The sequence below is a fragment of the Micromys minutus genome, assembly GCF_963924665.1.
Source record: "Micromys minutus genome assembly, chromosome: 9".
NCBI classification, from domain to species: Eukaryota; Metazoa; Chordata; class Mammalia; order Rodentia; family Muridae; genus Micromys; species Micromys minutus.
In genome coordinates this window covers 41,441,880-41,457,572 of record NC_137978.1, presented here as the reverse complement: position 1 = coordinate 41,457,572, position 15,693 = coordinate 41,441,880, and the positions used below count along the sequence as shown (strand labels likewise).

Here is a 15,693-nt window from a genome sequence, read left to right as displayed (position 1 = left end):
ACTCAGAGGTAAGCTTTTGCCCAGCAAGCACAAGGCCCTAATTTTGTGCATTTGCACATGCGTACGCACACCCACACAGGCAATTAGCAAACAGGAATTATAACCTCTCTTCCCTTCTTTCCATTCTGTTAATTATATTTACTAGAGTATTAACTTCCCATATTTACTTTAAAATGTTGTTTCCTTGTTTAGCCTTTCTTTTGTCTTTTCACAGATTACCCTTTTATGAATAACATGTAAACACATAAAATATACATGTATAGGTTAATAGACAGACATGTAATTACTTCCCAGGTTAAAAAATAAAAAAGTCACCTCTTCCTCTACTTCCAAGCCTTTTGTAACTGTTTACATGCATTTCTTGGCTGACAATAAGAAAGGGTTTTGGGACCAGTCCTTACATTCATAACATGATGTGCTTCTGCAAAGACAGAAGCCAGGGCTTACTGTATTTCTGTCTGAGTGTTAGGGTTTGCCCGCCACTGGGCCTACTCTGACTAGGGTGCTGGTTTAAAGTAATCTTAAAAGGTAGGGGTAAACTGGTATTTCTAATGGTAAAAACTTGAAAAATAAAGCATGTTCTTATTAAGCAGACACAGCTTTCTGCTGCTCTAGCCTCAAGTCAAACCTTCAGCGGAAACCACATAATTTTTAAAGACCTAAGTTTCAAAACAACATAAACTTAAACCAATTATTTCACCTCCATTGTGCTTAGGAAAGATATTTTAGGTGAAAAGTTGGCATTATGGGATTGTACAGTTCCAACCATCCAATAGGCTTATTCCTTTCATCCAGAACAGGGGTTCTCTCTGCTCACAGCAGGCATCCAACAGGGTAGCACATATATGCTCTCTGAGTGAGAAAGCAACACCTTCTCACATACAACCCCCTGGAGAGAGATGGCGAAGGGGAGGGGGAGGACTTTACACCTGCAGACTCCTAACTCTATCAGCACTGGGGCTGGGAAAAACACCACATAATTTTTTTTTTTTTTTTTTTTTTTAAAAGAAGGGAGAAAAAGGGTTTTCAAATAAAGCTAGTAGCTTCAAAGAAGAATCTTCTGACGCCATTTTCTTTCCCTCAGGAGCCAGTAGGCAGAATGACTCAACAACCACTCTGTCTTCTTAATGGACTTAGTCAAGCCCTAATGACTAAATGAGCAAACTACTTAAAAGGACAGCTGTCAGAATTTTCACTCTGGTAGAAAAACACTATAAGCATAGTGTTATCATATTAATTAAGGTACCTCAACTTCAAAGCACACCTGTCCCTGGGCCTTTGAATAATCAAAATGACCACTAAAAATAGAACAGTAGTATCTCCAATGGGGCAGACAGGAGCCATCCCCAACCCTAGGAGACTGCTGTGACCTGGGATATACATATGTTTTGCAGTACAAATGAACACCTATCTAAATGGAGCCCTGTCCCCAGCTTTTAGTCTGTCCTATCAATGTCACAAACACACTTAATTCCAGGCCTACAGTGAAGTCCAGTTAGCAGACTAGCTGACTCAGGCAACTGTGGGGAAGAAAACTACTCCCCACTGGCAGAAAACTGCTGCTTGCACCAAAAGTCCAGGAATTGATTAACATCTTCAATTATGTTTTTCTCTCCAATTTCCCCATCACCAAGAGTAAGCCAGCCCTGTCTGTCAAGATGCCCAGGCTGTGTGGTAGTGGTGTCAAAGGCTGCCACTTGCTCCAAGGCACTGCCATCTGTAACAGCACAACATTTTGACTCCGGAAAATAAACACATCTGCCTTTGCCAGTGTCCTCCCACTGTGCCACCCATCTGGAGCAGGTGAGCTGGAAGGCAAGCCCAGGCATGGCAAGACGGGGGCGAGCAGGGAAGAGGAGGCCTCAAGGGAGATGGCACAGAGAGGAGATGGCAGTGCTTCGTCATGTCACATCCTGCTAAACACATTTGCCAAAAAAGCACGTGAAATTACCCTTGTTAGTGATATTTTAATCACATGTAACAAATGGTTGGTTGTGTTTAGGGGATAAGACTTGCAAAGTCAAGGTTTCACCTGGTCCAGCTGTTCACTGGGTCACATGACCCGAGGATACCAGTAAACGGGATGGTCTCTGTACCAGCCACATAAGGCATGAAGACAATAACTTTAGTGCAGAAGTCTCACAGCAACAGGATTCTTTTAGAATAGGAGCTTGCTGTACCTGCTGCCTCCCCCAAACAAATGCATTCATATGCAGAGCAGAGATTAGCTGTGGTCTTTTCTACAGTGACTAATTTTCTTTCTTTCCTACATTTCTTTTCCTTTCACTGAAAAAAAACCATCAGATCTTTATGTTGCTGACATCAGATCTTTGTTTATTTTCTTGGAACCAGGATTAAACCTAGGGCTTAGTCAAATTCCTGCTCTATTGCTGAGCAACACCCTCCACCTTTAGATCTGCTATCTGATCACATCAGTGGCAGCTCTCTCAGCACCTTTCTTTTAAAAATTTATTTAAAGACTGAAGCTATCTTCAGATACACCAGAAGAAGAGCGTATCAGGTCCCATTACAGATGGTTGTGAGTCACCATGTGGTTGCTGGGAATTGAACTCAGGACTTCTAGAACAGCAGCCAGTGCTCTAACCACTGAACCATCCCTCCAGCCCCTTCCTGGACTTTCTTATTTAATAAAATGCATTGAAATATTTTATTAGGTCCTAGGTTCAATAATGGTGGCAGATGGCATGGTAGGGAGAGGTTAATTAATTGGAATTTAAATAACCCTTTACAGGTAGTGGTGTTCACACATACCCGGTAAATCTAGAACAAATCTTAACATGTAACAGATGTTAAATGTTACTTTATTTCTACATTGTCCATTAATACTAGTAAATTCCTATAGCCCCACTTTAGTATCTCATCAATTCAATTAGAATAATTCAATAGTTAATTCCCTATAAAGATAACACAGCCATTAAATTGCTTAAACCAAACAATAGCATCATAAAAACAAAAAAAAATCATTCAATCATTACATGTTTTATATAATGTACAAAGAGCTTTGCATGATTATATTTATCCCACCAGTAAGCATGAGTGAGAGAGCAAGTGTATGTGCACTCACACACAGAGTAAATGAAAGTCAAACACTCAGAGCTATAGACATCTATATGAAATTTCATATACATAAAATCGGGCTACCCCAAAATATGTATCATGTGCCAACCAATGTTATCATACAAATATCAAACATAGTGACTTTATACCAGGAATATGTAAAACTATTATCACTTCTCTCTATAGAAAACTGACTCTTGGGGTTAGAGGGGATGGCTCAGCAGTTTAGAGCATTTGCTGCTTTTTCAGTGGATCTGAGTTCTCTTCTTAGCACCCACGTTACCCAGCTCATGAGCACCTGTTAACTCTAACCCCAGGGAGTCCAATGTCCTCTTCTTTCCTCCCTAGCTACTTATACACATGTAGAAGCATGTGCACCCTCACATGCACATATATACAAAACGAACTGAAGTAAAATTCCTATTTTACAATCTATTTTGATAAGAAACTAGAAGAACAGAAAAGCACAAGGCAAGGTAGTCAACACTTAGAGTTTCTTGTCATTGTCTACAAGGGACATTTACTTGTTCAAAATATCAAACATCTCTGTTAGTGGAGAAGATTAAATGAATTCACTGTATTTACATGAAGTAAATTTCTACTCTTATCTCAATTTTAAAAGGAGCTTAATTCATTTAATGTGCGCAGCATTTAATGGTAAAGCTTTTATTATGCCCAAAGCTGGAACTCTTATCCTAGGTCTGCTTGGTAAATCAGAGGAACATTCTACCTACACAGGGAGCCATGACATGCACTCTCCTTCAATCATTCGGGCACTTCTGGGTGGTAGGAAGCCCAGTATTTGACCCACAATTCTCCCTCAAGGATTAAATAAAAGATCCCTAATTTTTCACCCAGATCAAAATATTGTATGTAAACCCTTCTCTACCTTGCAATTGTCTCTGATTTCTTCTTAAATAGAATTATCACTCACATGAACACAGTGCACAGACATACATGCAGGCAAAACACACACTAAAAAACTATTTATAGACCACCGAGGTTGCAAAGCACTTGATTAAAGCTAGCACTGGGACAGATTCTATTTAGTGAGATGGTTGGGGTCTAATGTTAGGCACTGGGAGATAAAAGTGCTTTAAGATCTACAGTAGTCTGGAGAGGTGGCCCAATGGTTGAGTCCACACTGCTCCCAACATCCACATCACACACAGCAGATACTTATAAATATCAAGTGGTTCACAACCTGATATTTATAGCTCCAGCTCTGGAGTGATCCAATGTCACTGGCCTCCTTAGGCACATGAACTCATGCACATTCATGCAGAGACACAAACACATCTTTAAACTAAATCTTCTAAACAATTGATAGCAAGCAGGTTTATGAAAACTTAATACCCATATTTGTTTTGATGACACAGGACTAAGTTTAAGAAGGTAGATGAAACCTCAATCATCAAGAGCACTACTTTTCTAAACTGCTACTGAGGAATCAAAGAGTTCACCTTAAGGCAAACAAATTATGGTACAATTACCATCGCTTTGTTTGACTTGCTGTGTGCCCTGAACTAGTCACTGAATCAGCCTGAGAACCAACTACAATCTGTCTCAGTGGAATAGTGAGTAGATTAAATTATTAAGCAAAATGCTTTGGGCAAAAGTCATATGAATGTTAAATATTATGATTTACAAACATTCATTTTTCTGGAACCCCTGTGGGGTTAGTAGTTATCTGGATATCATAGATGAATAAATAGGCACAGGGGGTAAGGTCATGTGGTAAGGCTCTACTTCCTTAGTCCCGATGGGGAAAGTGTACACCCTTGACAATCACATGAGCTTTCTTGGCACATTCTACACAGTCTTTAAGCTCTCAATCTTTTTAAATTAATGATGCCTCCTTTTACATGAGATAGAGAATCCTACAATATAGACTAGAATAAAGAAAAATAAATCTCTATGCTTTAGCCAAACAGTCACAGAAAGATATACCTCCATAACCATATAGGGACCTTTAGCTATAGTTCAACAAAAATAAAAACACTTCAAAAATGTTTGGCACTTTCTTACAAAATTCAACATATTCTTACTGTACAAACCAGCTATCATACTTCTTAGGATTTACCCAAAAAACCTGCAAACACACCTAAAGATCCCAGATACAAACTGCCTCAAACCAGAAGCAATTAAGATATCCCTCAATAGGAAAAGGGTAAGTAAACTACAGTACACTTAGACAAAGGAATTTAACTCGGGACTAAAAAGAAATAACCTAGCAGTGCAGTGGTGGAACATGCCTTTAACTCCAGCACTAGGGAGGCAGAGACAAGCAGACCTCTATTAGTTTAGGGCTAAACTGGTTTACAGAGAGAGTTCCAGGACAGCCAGGGTTACATGAGGAAACCCTGTCTTCCTATTTTATATTATTTGTGTATACATCTGCATGCAGGTGTATACACACACACACACACACACACACACACACACACACACACACACACACACACACACACACGAGTGCAGGTCCCTGAAGAGGCAGTGGCATCTGATCCCTGGCAGCTATACAGACTACTATGAACTGAATAACTTGGGTGCTAGGAACTGAACTCAAGTCTTCTGGCATGCAGCAACTGTACTTAACCAGAGCCACTTCTCCAGCCCTATGTGAGGGAACTTTAAATCACTTCACCAAGAAGCCAATTTGAAAGCCTAACTATGGTATGACTCCAGCTCTATGCTATGACATTCTGAAAAAGGTAACCATGCAAACAGTAAAAGGATTAGATGTGCTCAGGGGTTCAGCAGATAAGAGATCAGGTGAGGTACAAAGGACGTTAAGGGCAGTGAAAATACTCCACAATACTGATGGATTTAGGTCCTTGCACATTTATCTAAACTGATAACACGGGATGCTACATATGTGCATCTGGGCTGAGTTTATATGGGAAAAATATCTGTATTTTACTCCTAACTTGCTGTGAACCTAAAATTGCTTTGAAAAAAAATCTGGGGGATGTGGTTTATCACAGTGCTTCATGTTAATACACCACAACAAACAAAATAAAAAAGTTTCTTTTGGGCCAGACAGATGGTTCGGCAAGTAAAGGCAACTGGCAGCAGGCTCCCACCCTGAGCTTGTTTCCGGTGGTCCACACAGTGGACGGAGAGAACAGTTCCTGCAACTTGTTCTACCTCCACACCCACCGGCAACTCACGCAAAATAAACATTAAAACATTTTTCATTTTGTTCTTAAAATAAGGCATATTTTCACTGAATAGCCTGGGCTAGCTCCATAGACCAGGGTAGCCTAGAGTTCATTAGCCTCCCAAGCAACAGAATTAGACTGTAAAGCAACAATAACCAAAGAGAAAATAAACCCAAGGGGACTAAAAAGGAATGATTAACAATAGGAAGAGCTGGGGAAAGTAAAAGAATGGCAAAAACACTCTTCGTGTGGAACAGGAATGTGAAAGCACAGCTTTCTGTTGTGCTGAAGGTCACGAGCTGCTTACCCGACTCCGAAGACAGTCAGCCAGGTTTCGTCGTGTGAAATTAGCTGCTGCTGTGGGGGACAATTCATATCCTGGTACAAGACAAAAAGAATCACATTTGCAGTGAAGCTGAAGAAAATAATGGTATTCACCCAAATCACTTCTCTATACCTTTTCTTTTTAGAAACAGGTCTTAAATTTGAGATCCTCCTGCTTCTGCCTTCTTAGTGCACCACCATACCTACCCTAACTATAACAAAATCCGTTTTTTATTTATGTTTTTTGAAACATGATCTCATGCAAATGGGGTCTCAAGTCATCAGGCTGGCCTCAAATTCATTACACAACTGAGGATATAGTCTTGAACCCCTGATCCTTCTACCTCCATCTTTTAAACTGTACTCTGAGATACCACCATACCTGTAACTCCCAGTAACATACTTTTAGGTCCCTGAATGGCAGGGTCTAAGTCTTGATCACACACTAATTTTCTGCAGTATTGAGCATAGTGCTTAATAACAATAAGAAAGACCTTCAAAGATATTTAGGCATTGGGAGAATAATGCTAAATGTACTGTCTAAAAATATGTATGAATGGATGTTAGTCACGTTACATAAGTAATCATAAAATTACACCAAAGCTATAGTCTAAGTCTTTATGTTTTTCAAGGTAGGGCTTCTCTGCCTAGCCTGTGCTCTCCTGGAACTTGAGCTGTCGCCCTGATTGGCCTTCAACTCAAGAGATCTGCCTGCCTCTAACCTTTAACCTCTGATCCTCCTGCCTCTATCTTCCAAGTGCTAGGATTACAGGCATGTACCACCACCCTCGTCAAAACTTCTTCATTAATATAAATATACTCCCATTTTAGATAAGTCCCAGAGAGGACAAATGACTTATTATATGTGATACTGTAAAGCCATGGAGCTGGAGAGATGGCTCAGCAGTTAAGAGTAGGAGTTGCCCTTCCAGATGGCCTAGGTTTAATTCCCAAGACCCAGAACGCTCTGTAATTCTTGTTACAGAGGATCTTCTGGCACCATGTGGTGCACTAACATGTGTGCAAGGGAAACATCTACACACATGAAATAAAACAAAGAACATTTTTTTACAAAAATTTTACAAAATGCTGATTTCTAGCATTCTATCACCAATATCAGTGTTAGAGTGTTTGTAGAAAATCTTTAAGAACAGAATAATTAGAATCTAGGGTCTAGATTTTTGTTTTATTTCTGAGACAGGGTTTCTCTGTGTAGTGAATAAGACCATCAATAAAGAACACCCAGCTTCAGTTCAAAATTAAACATACCAATGGCTACAGACTGAATATCCTCCAAAACTTCATGTGCTAAAGCCCTAATCATAGACCCTCAAACTGTGACTATATCTAGAGATAGTATACAAAAAGACAAATAAGTCAAAAATGTAGTTATAAGGGTGAGTTTCAATCCAATGTGACTGGTGTCCTTAGAAGAGGAGATTTGGATAGATAATAATGAGGAAAAAGTCATGGGGGAAGATGGTCATCTACAAGCCAAGGAGAAAGCCTCAGAAAAAAATCAACTCTGTTAATTCCTTGACCTCACAATTGTAGCCGTTAGAACTATGAAAGAGTTCTGTTGTTCCAACTGCCTAGGCTGTGGCACCTTGTACGGTGACCCTAGAAAACTAATACACCACCAGCCAAAGCCATTCTCTAAGTCTTACCCACCATTCCGCATTTTATAAAGCTGCACATTTTTCTGGATATATTCTGCAAACTGTACAGTGTCTCCAGCCTCTCCGACACATAGGAGTAAGATTTTTTCACTCATCTTAAACATCTTGTCATGATCTGCTCAAAGGAAAAGAAATTCATATTAGAAACTTCAACCAGACACTAAAAGCTATTTATATATGCAATTATAAACAGATCTACTAAGTACTGAATAACTTTTTTCTTTATTTTATTTTTTTAACTTTATTTTAAAAAACAAAGATAAAAGAAAAAAAATTTTAAACATTTTTGCATAAATGTATACAAATACATTTTTGTCAGTGCTTGGCTTTTTTTTTTCTTTTTTTTAAGGTTTGATACTCTGCATTAAGGTCTTACTAGTTACAATGAGCAAAAAGTACATGTAAAACAGGATGTAACCCGGAATTAGTCAACGTTTTCTTGGTGTGTAAGGATTGAGCATAATGTTTTTCTCTTTTCTTTTTTTTCTTTTTTTCTTGAACTTCACACAGTCTGTGAGTTGTTTCTGGGGCAGTCCGAGCCTCTGGGGTTAGCATCCCACTATCAGTGACTGCATATTATGTCTGTTCTTTTGTGACTAGGTTATCTCACTCAGGATGATCTTCTCTAGATGCAATCATTTTCTTAAGAATTTGGTTAAGTCATTGTTTCTGATAGCTGAGTAATACTTCATTGTGTAAATGTACCACAATTTTTGTATCCATTCATCTACTAAAGGACATCTGGGTTCTTTCCAGCTTCTGGCTATTATAAATAGAGCTGCTATGAACATTGTGGTACATGTATCTTTGTTGTATATTGGAGTGTCTCTGGGGTATATGCCCAGAAGTGGAATAGCTGGATCTTCAGGTAAGTACTGAATAATTTTACCAACCATTGTAATTATAAGACTTTAGTAATTTCACTAGCCAACAGGTTAACTATCTACATATTCTATTAATTTATATTGAAAATTATATTATGAAAGCAGACTATTTAAGATACAATTGCGGGGAAAGGTAGGGCTGGAGAGATGGTTTAGCAGTTAAGCGCACTGGCTGCTCTTGCAGAGAACCCTGGTGATTCTCAGCACTGACATTAGGTTCACAACCATCTGTAACTACAGTTCCAGGGAATTCCGTACCTTTTTCTGAGGGTACTGCATATATGTTGTATACATACATACATGCACCTATGCACATAACAAATATATTTTTTAAATTATAATTTGGGGCTGTAGATATATCTCAGTGATATAGCATATGTGAGGCATGAAGTTCAATCTATACCACTTACTCAATTAATTAAAAAATAAAATTTAGGCTTGGCACGGGTCATATGCTTTAATCCAAGCAATCTGGTGTTGCAGGATATCTGATAACACTATGAACCCCGAGATTGTGTTATTTACTGGGAAAAACAACAACAACCTATTTCTAGTTGTGGTAAGGTTCAGCCCTTAGACAACACATTTAATCCCTCTGGCTGAAATAGACCCATCCTCAGTATACACCTTTAATCCCAAACAATAAAGCTAAAATTAGTTTGTAGGAGCACCCATGTTTGAAACTAATGTCTAATTGAGTGGCAGACAAAGTGACAAATCAGAGAAAGATTTGATAGAATAGGATGCGCCCAACCCTCAAGGAAAGAGAGAGGAAAGACAAACTACTTAAGAGAGCAACGCAGAGAAGGCGGGGGAGCAGTTTTACTGGGACTTTTATACAGAGACAGACTGAAGAGAGAGCAAGCTAGACACAGGTAAAGACAGAACAAGCCAGAGAATGAGAAGGAGTTGATTATAACAAATTGCCAGATTAGGTTGTACAGAAGATAGAAGATCCCAGGATTAGATCTAGGTTAGGAGACAGAAGCAGTAAGTCTTGGAACTGACAGTTTTATCAGGCAAATAAAAGATAATAAGAGATACTTTTACACTCTGGAAGCAGAGACAGGCTGAACCCTGTAAGTTAGAGACCATCCAAGCTACATAATGAGATCTATTTCAACAGACAATAGCAAACAAGCAAAAAAACCAATATAAGAACATTTAAAATAGGGGGGGAGGGGAGGTGGTGAAGGAAGCTGAAGGAATCCAGACTATGGTAATTTATCTTGAGGCACAAGAGTTAAATACAAAGTTCTGAAACGTTACCACTAAAACAAATGTTACGTAAACATAAGAAATGGTGAAAAAAATGGATTCTACAGTTAAATGTAAAGAACCATCTCAAGAAAGAGGGGAAAAAAATCAGCTTAAAATTACTTTATAAAGTAAACCAGCTGCATATTCAAAAAAAAAAAAAAGAAAAAAAGAAAAAAGAAAATTGGTTGCCAAAGCAGACATTTAAGGGATGTGCTAAAAGTGAACTATCTAAATAACTAATGAAAACCATAATGCTCTAGCCTTATCTAGCTAAACCAGACTTACTCAGATCAAACAGATAAATACTCAGGGTGTAATTGTTGCCTGGGGAAGGAAGCGCAGTATTTAGTCTGCAGCTTCAGAGAAAAGCTTACTCCTCCTATCTTACCCCGACTTTCACTTTCCATTTTTCTAATAGTGCTGAATAATCTCCCCTGGGAGACATGTTTTCCTGTATGAAAGCTTTTGAAATGTCAAAATCTCTTACTAGGATTTAAAGAAAAATGCAACTATCAAATACTTTACAAGTGTTGGAGAGCTGTACACAATATCTGGACTGCGGGCTCCCACATAAAGTATAATGTTCTATTGTCATAGATTCCCAAGTAAACACATTTTCATTTGTTACACATTCAAAGACTGTTAGTTTGCAAAGTTATTCAAAAAGGAAGATTCATTTAGACACATGTTGGCAAAGAAAAAAACCAAAAAGGTATATATTCTAAATTCTTAACAGTGGCAAGAATCTGAGCAATTTTTATTTCCTTCCTTTTCAGTATTTTCTAAATCTCTATAGTTAACAAGCTTCATTTTTGTAAGAAAAGATTACTTAATAAATTTGCATTGTTTTTAAAGAAAAAAAAAAAGCAGATAGGTAATATGGCTCAGCAGGTAAAGGTCTTGCCCCACCCCTCAAGTCAATCCCCAGAACCTACACAGTGGACAAACAGAAATGACTCCTCCAAGTTGTACCCTGACCTCCACACATGCGCTGTCACAAGTCAGTGTGCATTTACACACTAAATAACAGAGCAAAGGTAATCTTTTAGGGAGAATAAGGTTTATGTCATACTTCACAAAAAGGGCTAAGATTCAAGGCAGCAAACAATTATTAAATCAATATAAATCAGGCCTAACTTATTTTAAACAGTGAACATGCTCAGTGAAGAGCAAAAGAGAATGCCTCAAAACAGAACTGATGGATATTTATGGCCCTGAGTTGTACAAAGAAGCTGTCTGTACAGCTCAAGGAAGTTCTTAGACTTGACAAGAAACTCACAGGATTCATAAATACACACAACCAAATATGTATCAACATGTAATGCCATGCAGTCAAACTGACCAGAACCCACTAGACATACAATCTGCTCAGACACAGAGAGCAAATGATTTGCCTGTCTGAACTCTAATTATCAACTATGTAAAACAGTGGCACTATCACTTACCAATGCCTAATTCACAGAGAATGAACTGTTACACTCAGTGTTAGACAATGCAGTCTACATCACATATATTGTAGGAATTCCGAAGAGCAAGTTTCTGGAGACATCAGAGTTAATGTCCAGTAATGTCCAGAGTTATGTCCAGTCTGTTGCTGGAGAAGCAGTGGTGGTGAACACCTTTAGCCCCAGCACTAGGGAAGATGAGACAGGCAGATCTCTGTGACTTTGAGGCCAGCCTGGTCTACAGAGTGAGCTCTCAGATAGCGAAGGCTACAAAAAGAAACCCTGTCTAGTCAGGGAAAAGAAGTCATTCTGTTTAGGCCAAAAGAAAAAAAGCCATGAAACATAGCACACGTACAACCAAACTGAGCGCTGTGCCAGTTAGCTTCATAAGCGGCAGTTTTGGGAAATGTCTTCTTCCTAGTATCAACGTAGCAGGATGAAAACATGACAAGAGGCAATGTGAACCAGTGTAGTTCTCTGGGTCTTAGAGGCTGTTACATGTATCAGCTTAGTCAGTCACACAGCAAGACTCTACTTCACAGAACAACAACCAAAAAAAAAAAAAAACCTTCCCCTAAAGTGTTTGCAAAAAGTCTCCTTCAAAATTACTACTGCTCAGCATTCTTGACTATTCCACATACATTCCCTCAGACAATTCTAAACTTCTACCCTATGTTTTTCATCCCAGAGGTTATTAGTTGAGTACAATTATTTCCAAGTCTTTTTTAAAGAACTTACTCAAATTCATCCTTTTTTCCATATCATAATCTTTTTCTTCTCTGTGCCTATTCCAACAACTTATTCCTAAAACTGTTGTTAGGTTATAACACTAATTAGTAATACTTCTAACACATAAAAAATTTTTTTTGTATTTATTTCTTAGGTTTTTCTTTGATGTTTGCCTTTTTTTTTAAGACAAAATTTCAGTATGAACTCCTACAATGTCCTTAAATTCATTATGTAAACCAGGCTAGTTGCCAACTAGAGATCACCATTCCTCTGTCTGTAGGAGGGAATTATAGAATATATATGCCTGGCTCTCCTTGGCCTTTTCTTCAGATTTCAGCTGAAGAGGTTGCATCCCATGTGACATCTAGTATGGATAAGGACATAGAGCACATTCTCCTTTTCAAAGTCATTCACATTCACTATGATGAAACAGAAGACCCATTAACTTGGTGACCACTCCACCTACACTCTACATGCTAAAATCACTTCCCATCAAAGGCCTTGCTATTCAAAGCATGGACAACATTACTCTCAAAATAAACTTAATACTTTGGAGACTGATTTACAAACATAACTTCTACAAACTCGTCATAAAATTTCATAAAGTCTCTTGAGAAACAATACCACAGATGTTTGGTTTCAAGTTCTTCAAAAAGAAGAGAATTCAAGCAAAGTTCATAGCAGTCTCTCTATTTCCCCAGATGGGAGCTCCGGATGCACACCAGACAGGTGCCTTTTCTTTGTGAAATCAGTTATGGCCATTGTGCTCTTTCAGCTCTGACAACACACTTCAGGAAACTCCAGACCTAATCAGTTTCCCTCCTGGAATCTAGGATTAATTGCCATTTGCCTTCAAAGCTTCCCCTAATCTCTACAACCAGAACCTCCCCCTCACCATCACTTTCTGAAAACAGACCCAAAGCTTGACTGCTCGACACAGCCGTCACTTTCTAGTTTGTGCTACAATTATTTGTACACACATCTAGCTCATACCGATCACTAACTCTGTATATGTATTACACACACAAGTGACAGAGAAGGACATCAGGACATCCTCCACCTTATTCCCACCAAGCAGAAGCTCACCCTTTGGGCTTGACTGACTGGTCACTGAGCTCCCAGGATCTGTGTCTGCTGCTCCCAAGTAGGGGTATAGGCACACAGCCATGCCTGTCTGACTTTTTTTCTAAGTGAGTATTTGGGATTTAAATTCTTCATGCTAGCATAGCAAGCACTCTGACCTACTCAGCCATCTTCCCAACTACATAGCATTCTTATTTCTTCCTCTTTTCAGTACCTAGCACTGTAAAGTACACTGTAAAGAGGCATGAAACTTGTCAAATGAACTTTTAATCCACTGAACAAAAGCTAAATACCTTTCAAACAGTATAACATGCCTGTGATCAGTCATGAAAACACTCAAGATTCTGTGGGATAACTATGACTATAAAAGAAGCAGTGTAGTTGTTAAGGGTAAAAGAGATTACTTTGCACAACATCTACTAACTTATTTTGGAGTGCTGAGACTGGTACCTGGGGCATCATACATGGCAGAAACATACGTTGCCACTGAACTGTATCCTCAGTCCCAAATTACACAGATATGAACCTAGGTTCTACCACGTGTAAGTTTAGAAACCTTTTCTTTGATAACTTAAAAAATTATTTATTTATGTATGGGCTCTCTCTTGTTCTGCCCAGGTGCACACATAACAGGTGTACAGGTCAGAGGACACCTGCAGGGAGTTGGGATGGGAACTCTCCCTCTACCACCTGGGTTCTGGGATCAAACTCGGGTTGTCAAATCTGGCCAAAAGCTGCATCTTTACTACTGAGCCGTTTCCTTAAGAAAGCTGTAAACATATATATTACATATAATATATAAATTATATATAATATATACGAATATATCTTAGTTATACATGTTCTGTCTCCAACTAACCCTGCTAAAAGGGCACATAGTAAAGCCAAACTTTTAAAAAATTAAATTTTTAACACTGGACACACCTGATACAAATATGCTTCAGTTTGTTAAGTATTTGTCTGATGCTAACTTGTTCACTCAATCCTCTCAACAAGTTTTGAGTTGGGTATTAGTAATCTGAGCGATAAGAAAATCATAAAGCAAATAAAGAGACGCCATCTCTGTTGCATTAACTATTTAACCTAACAGCCAGTGAAAGCCACAAGAGGCTCTGAGCTGCGCAACTGAAGACAGCGGGAAGAAGGGCGGAAATGCCAAACTCTGGGGAGTCTCACATTCCCCAAGATCCCACCTTAAGGCGCCCGCAAAGTAACCTCTATCTGTGACGACGGTAACTTACCAAAAATTCAGACATCTGAGGCGCCTTGCGCCGACTTGAGCTCTAACAAACTGAATTCCCCACCTAGCAAGCCTCATCTGGCCAAGGCCGGGACACGGCCCTGACCTAGAATCCTAAGCTAGGGTCTTAAGATTGTCTGCTAGCTTCCCGGCTTCTAAATCCTGCAGTGCCGGGAGGGCAGAGCACGCGGAGCTCCATCTTCCAAGCTGCCCACCTTGGGTAGCTGCTCACCCTACCTTCACCAACTCCCACCGACTGCCCCTACACCCAGGCCCGCCCGGCCTTTCCCTGCTTCCTCTCACCGTCCTTCATCTGGACAATATTGCTGGCAGCCACCCTGTCAGAAGCGACCAGGACATAGTCTGGGCCCTGGATGCCAATGAGGTACTCCATGGTGCCGGGAAGCGGGAGGCTGCAGGGGCCAAGACAGGGACTTCCCGGGCACACGGCCTCACCAGTGAGACAGCACACCCGAACTAAGCTGGGTGTGACGCAAGATACGCGACCGCCCGGCCATTGGCGCGGGCTAATGACGTCGACTCTCGCGAGAGAGCGTGTGTGCGCGTACTTGGCTGCTCTTCGCCGTGATTGTGGAGTAGGCTAGTCTGGAGGTGTATAAAAGCGTTGCTGTGGGTTTTGCGACGGTCGGTTTCCTTATCTACCAATTCGAAATTCAGAACTTGTACGTATATAAGACCGCACCCAGTGTGAGAAGTGCCGGCACTTGTGGGTGCTATAGACGAGCTCTTCAAGTTTCTGGTTTTCATTTCCTTGCTGGTTAAAGGAGCGGAAATCTTTCCCTGCAA

The 15,693-nt window shown here is 39.7% G+C and overlaps 1 protein-coding gene across 1 annotated transcript in view; it reads right to left on the bottom strand.

Moving 5' to 3' along the window:
* Positions 1 to 15,356, bottom strand: part of PSMB2 (proteasome 20S subunit beta 2) — a 28,304-nt gene extending 12,948 nt beyond the window's left edge. The window contains exons 1-3 of the mRNA XM_080921645.1: positions 15,190 to 15,356; positions 8,238 to 8,360; positions 6,550 to 6,620 (exon numbers count right to left, since the gene is read on the bottom strand). Of these exons, the coding sequence (XP_080777771.1) occupies positions 6,550 to 6,620; positions 8,238 to 8,360; positions 15,190 to 15,280 (285 nt within the window). The 5' untranslated portion in view covers positions 15,281 to 15,356. The remainder of the gene's footprint in view (positions 1 to 6,549; positions 6,621 to 8,237; positions 8,361 to 15,189) is intronic.
* Positions 15,357 to 15,693: the final 337 nt, after the last annotated feature.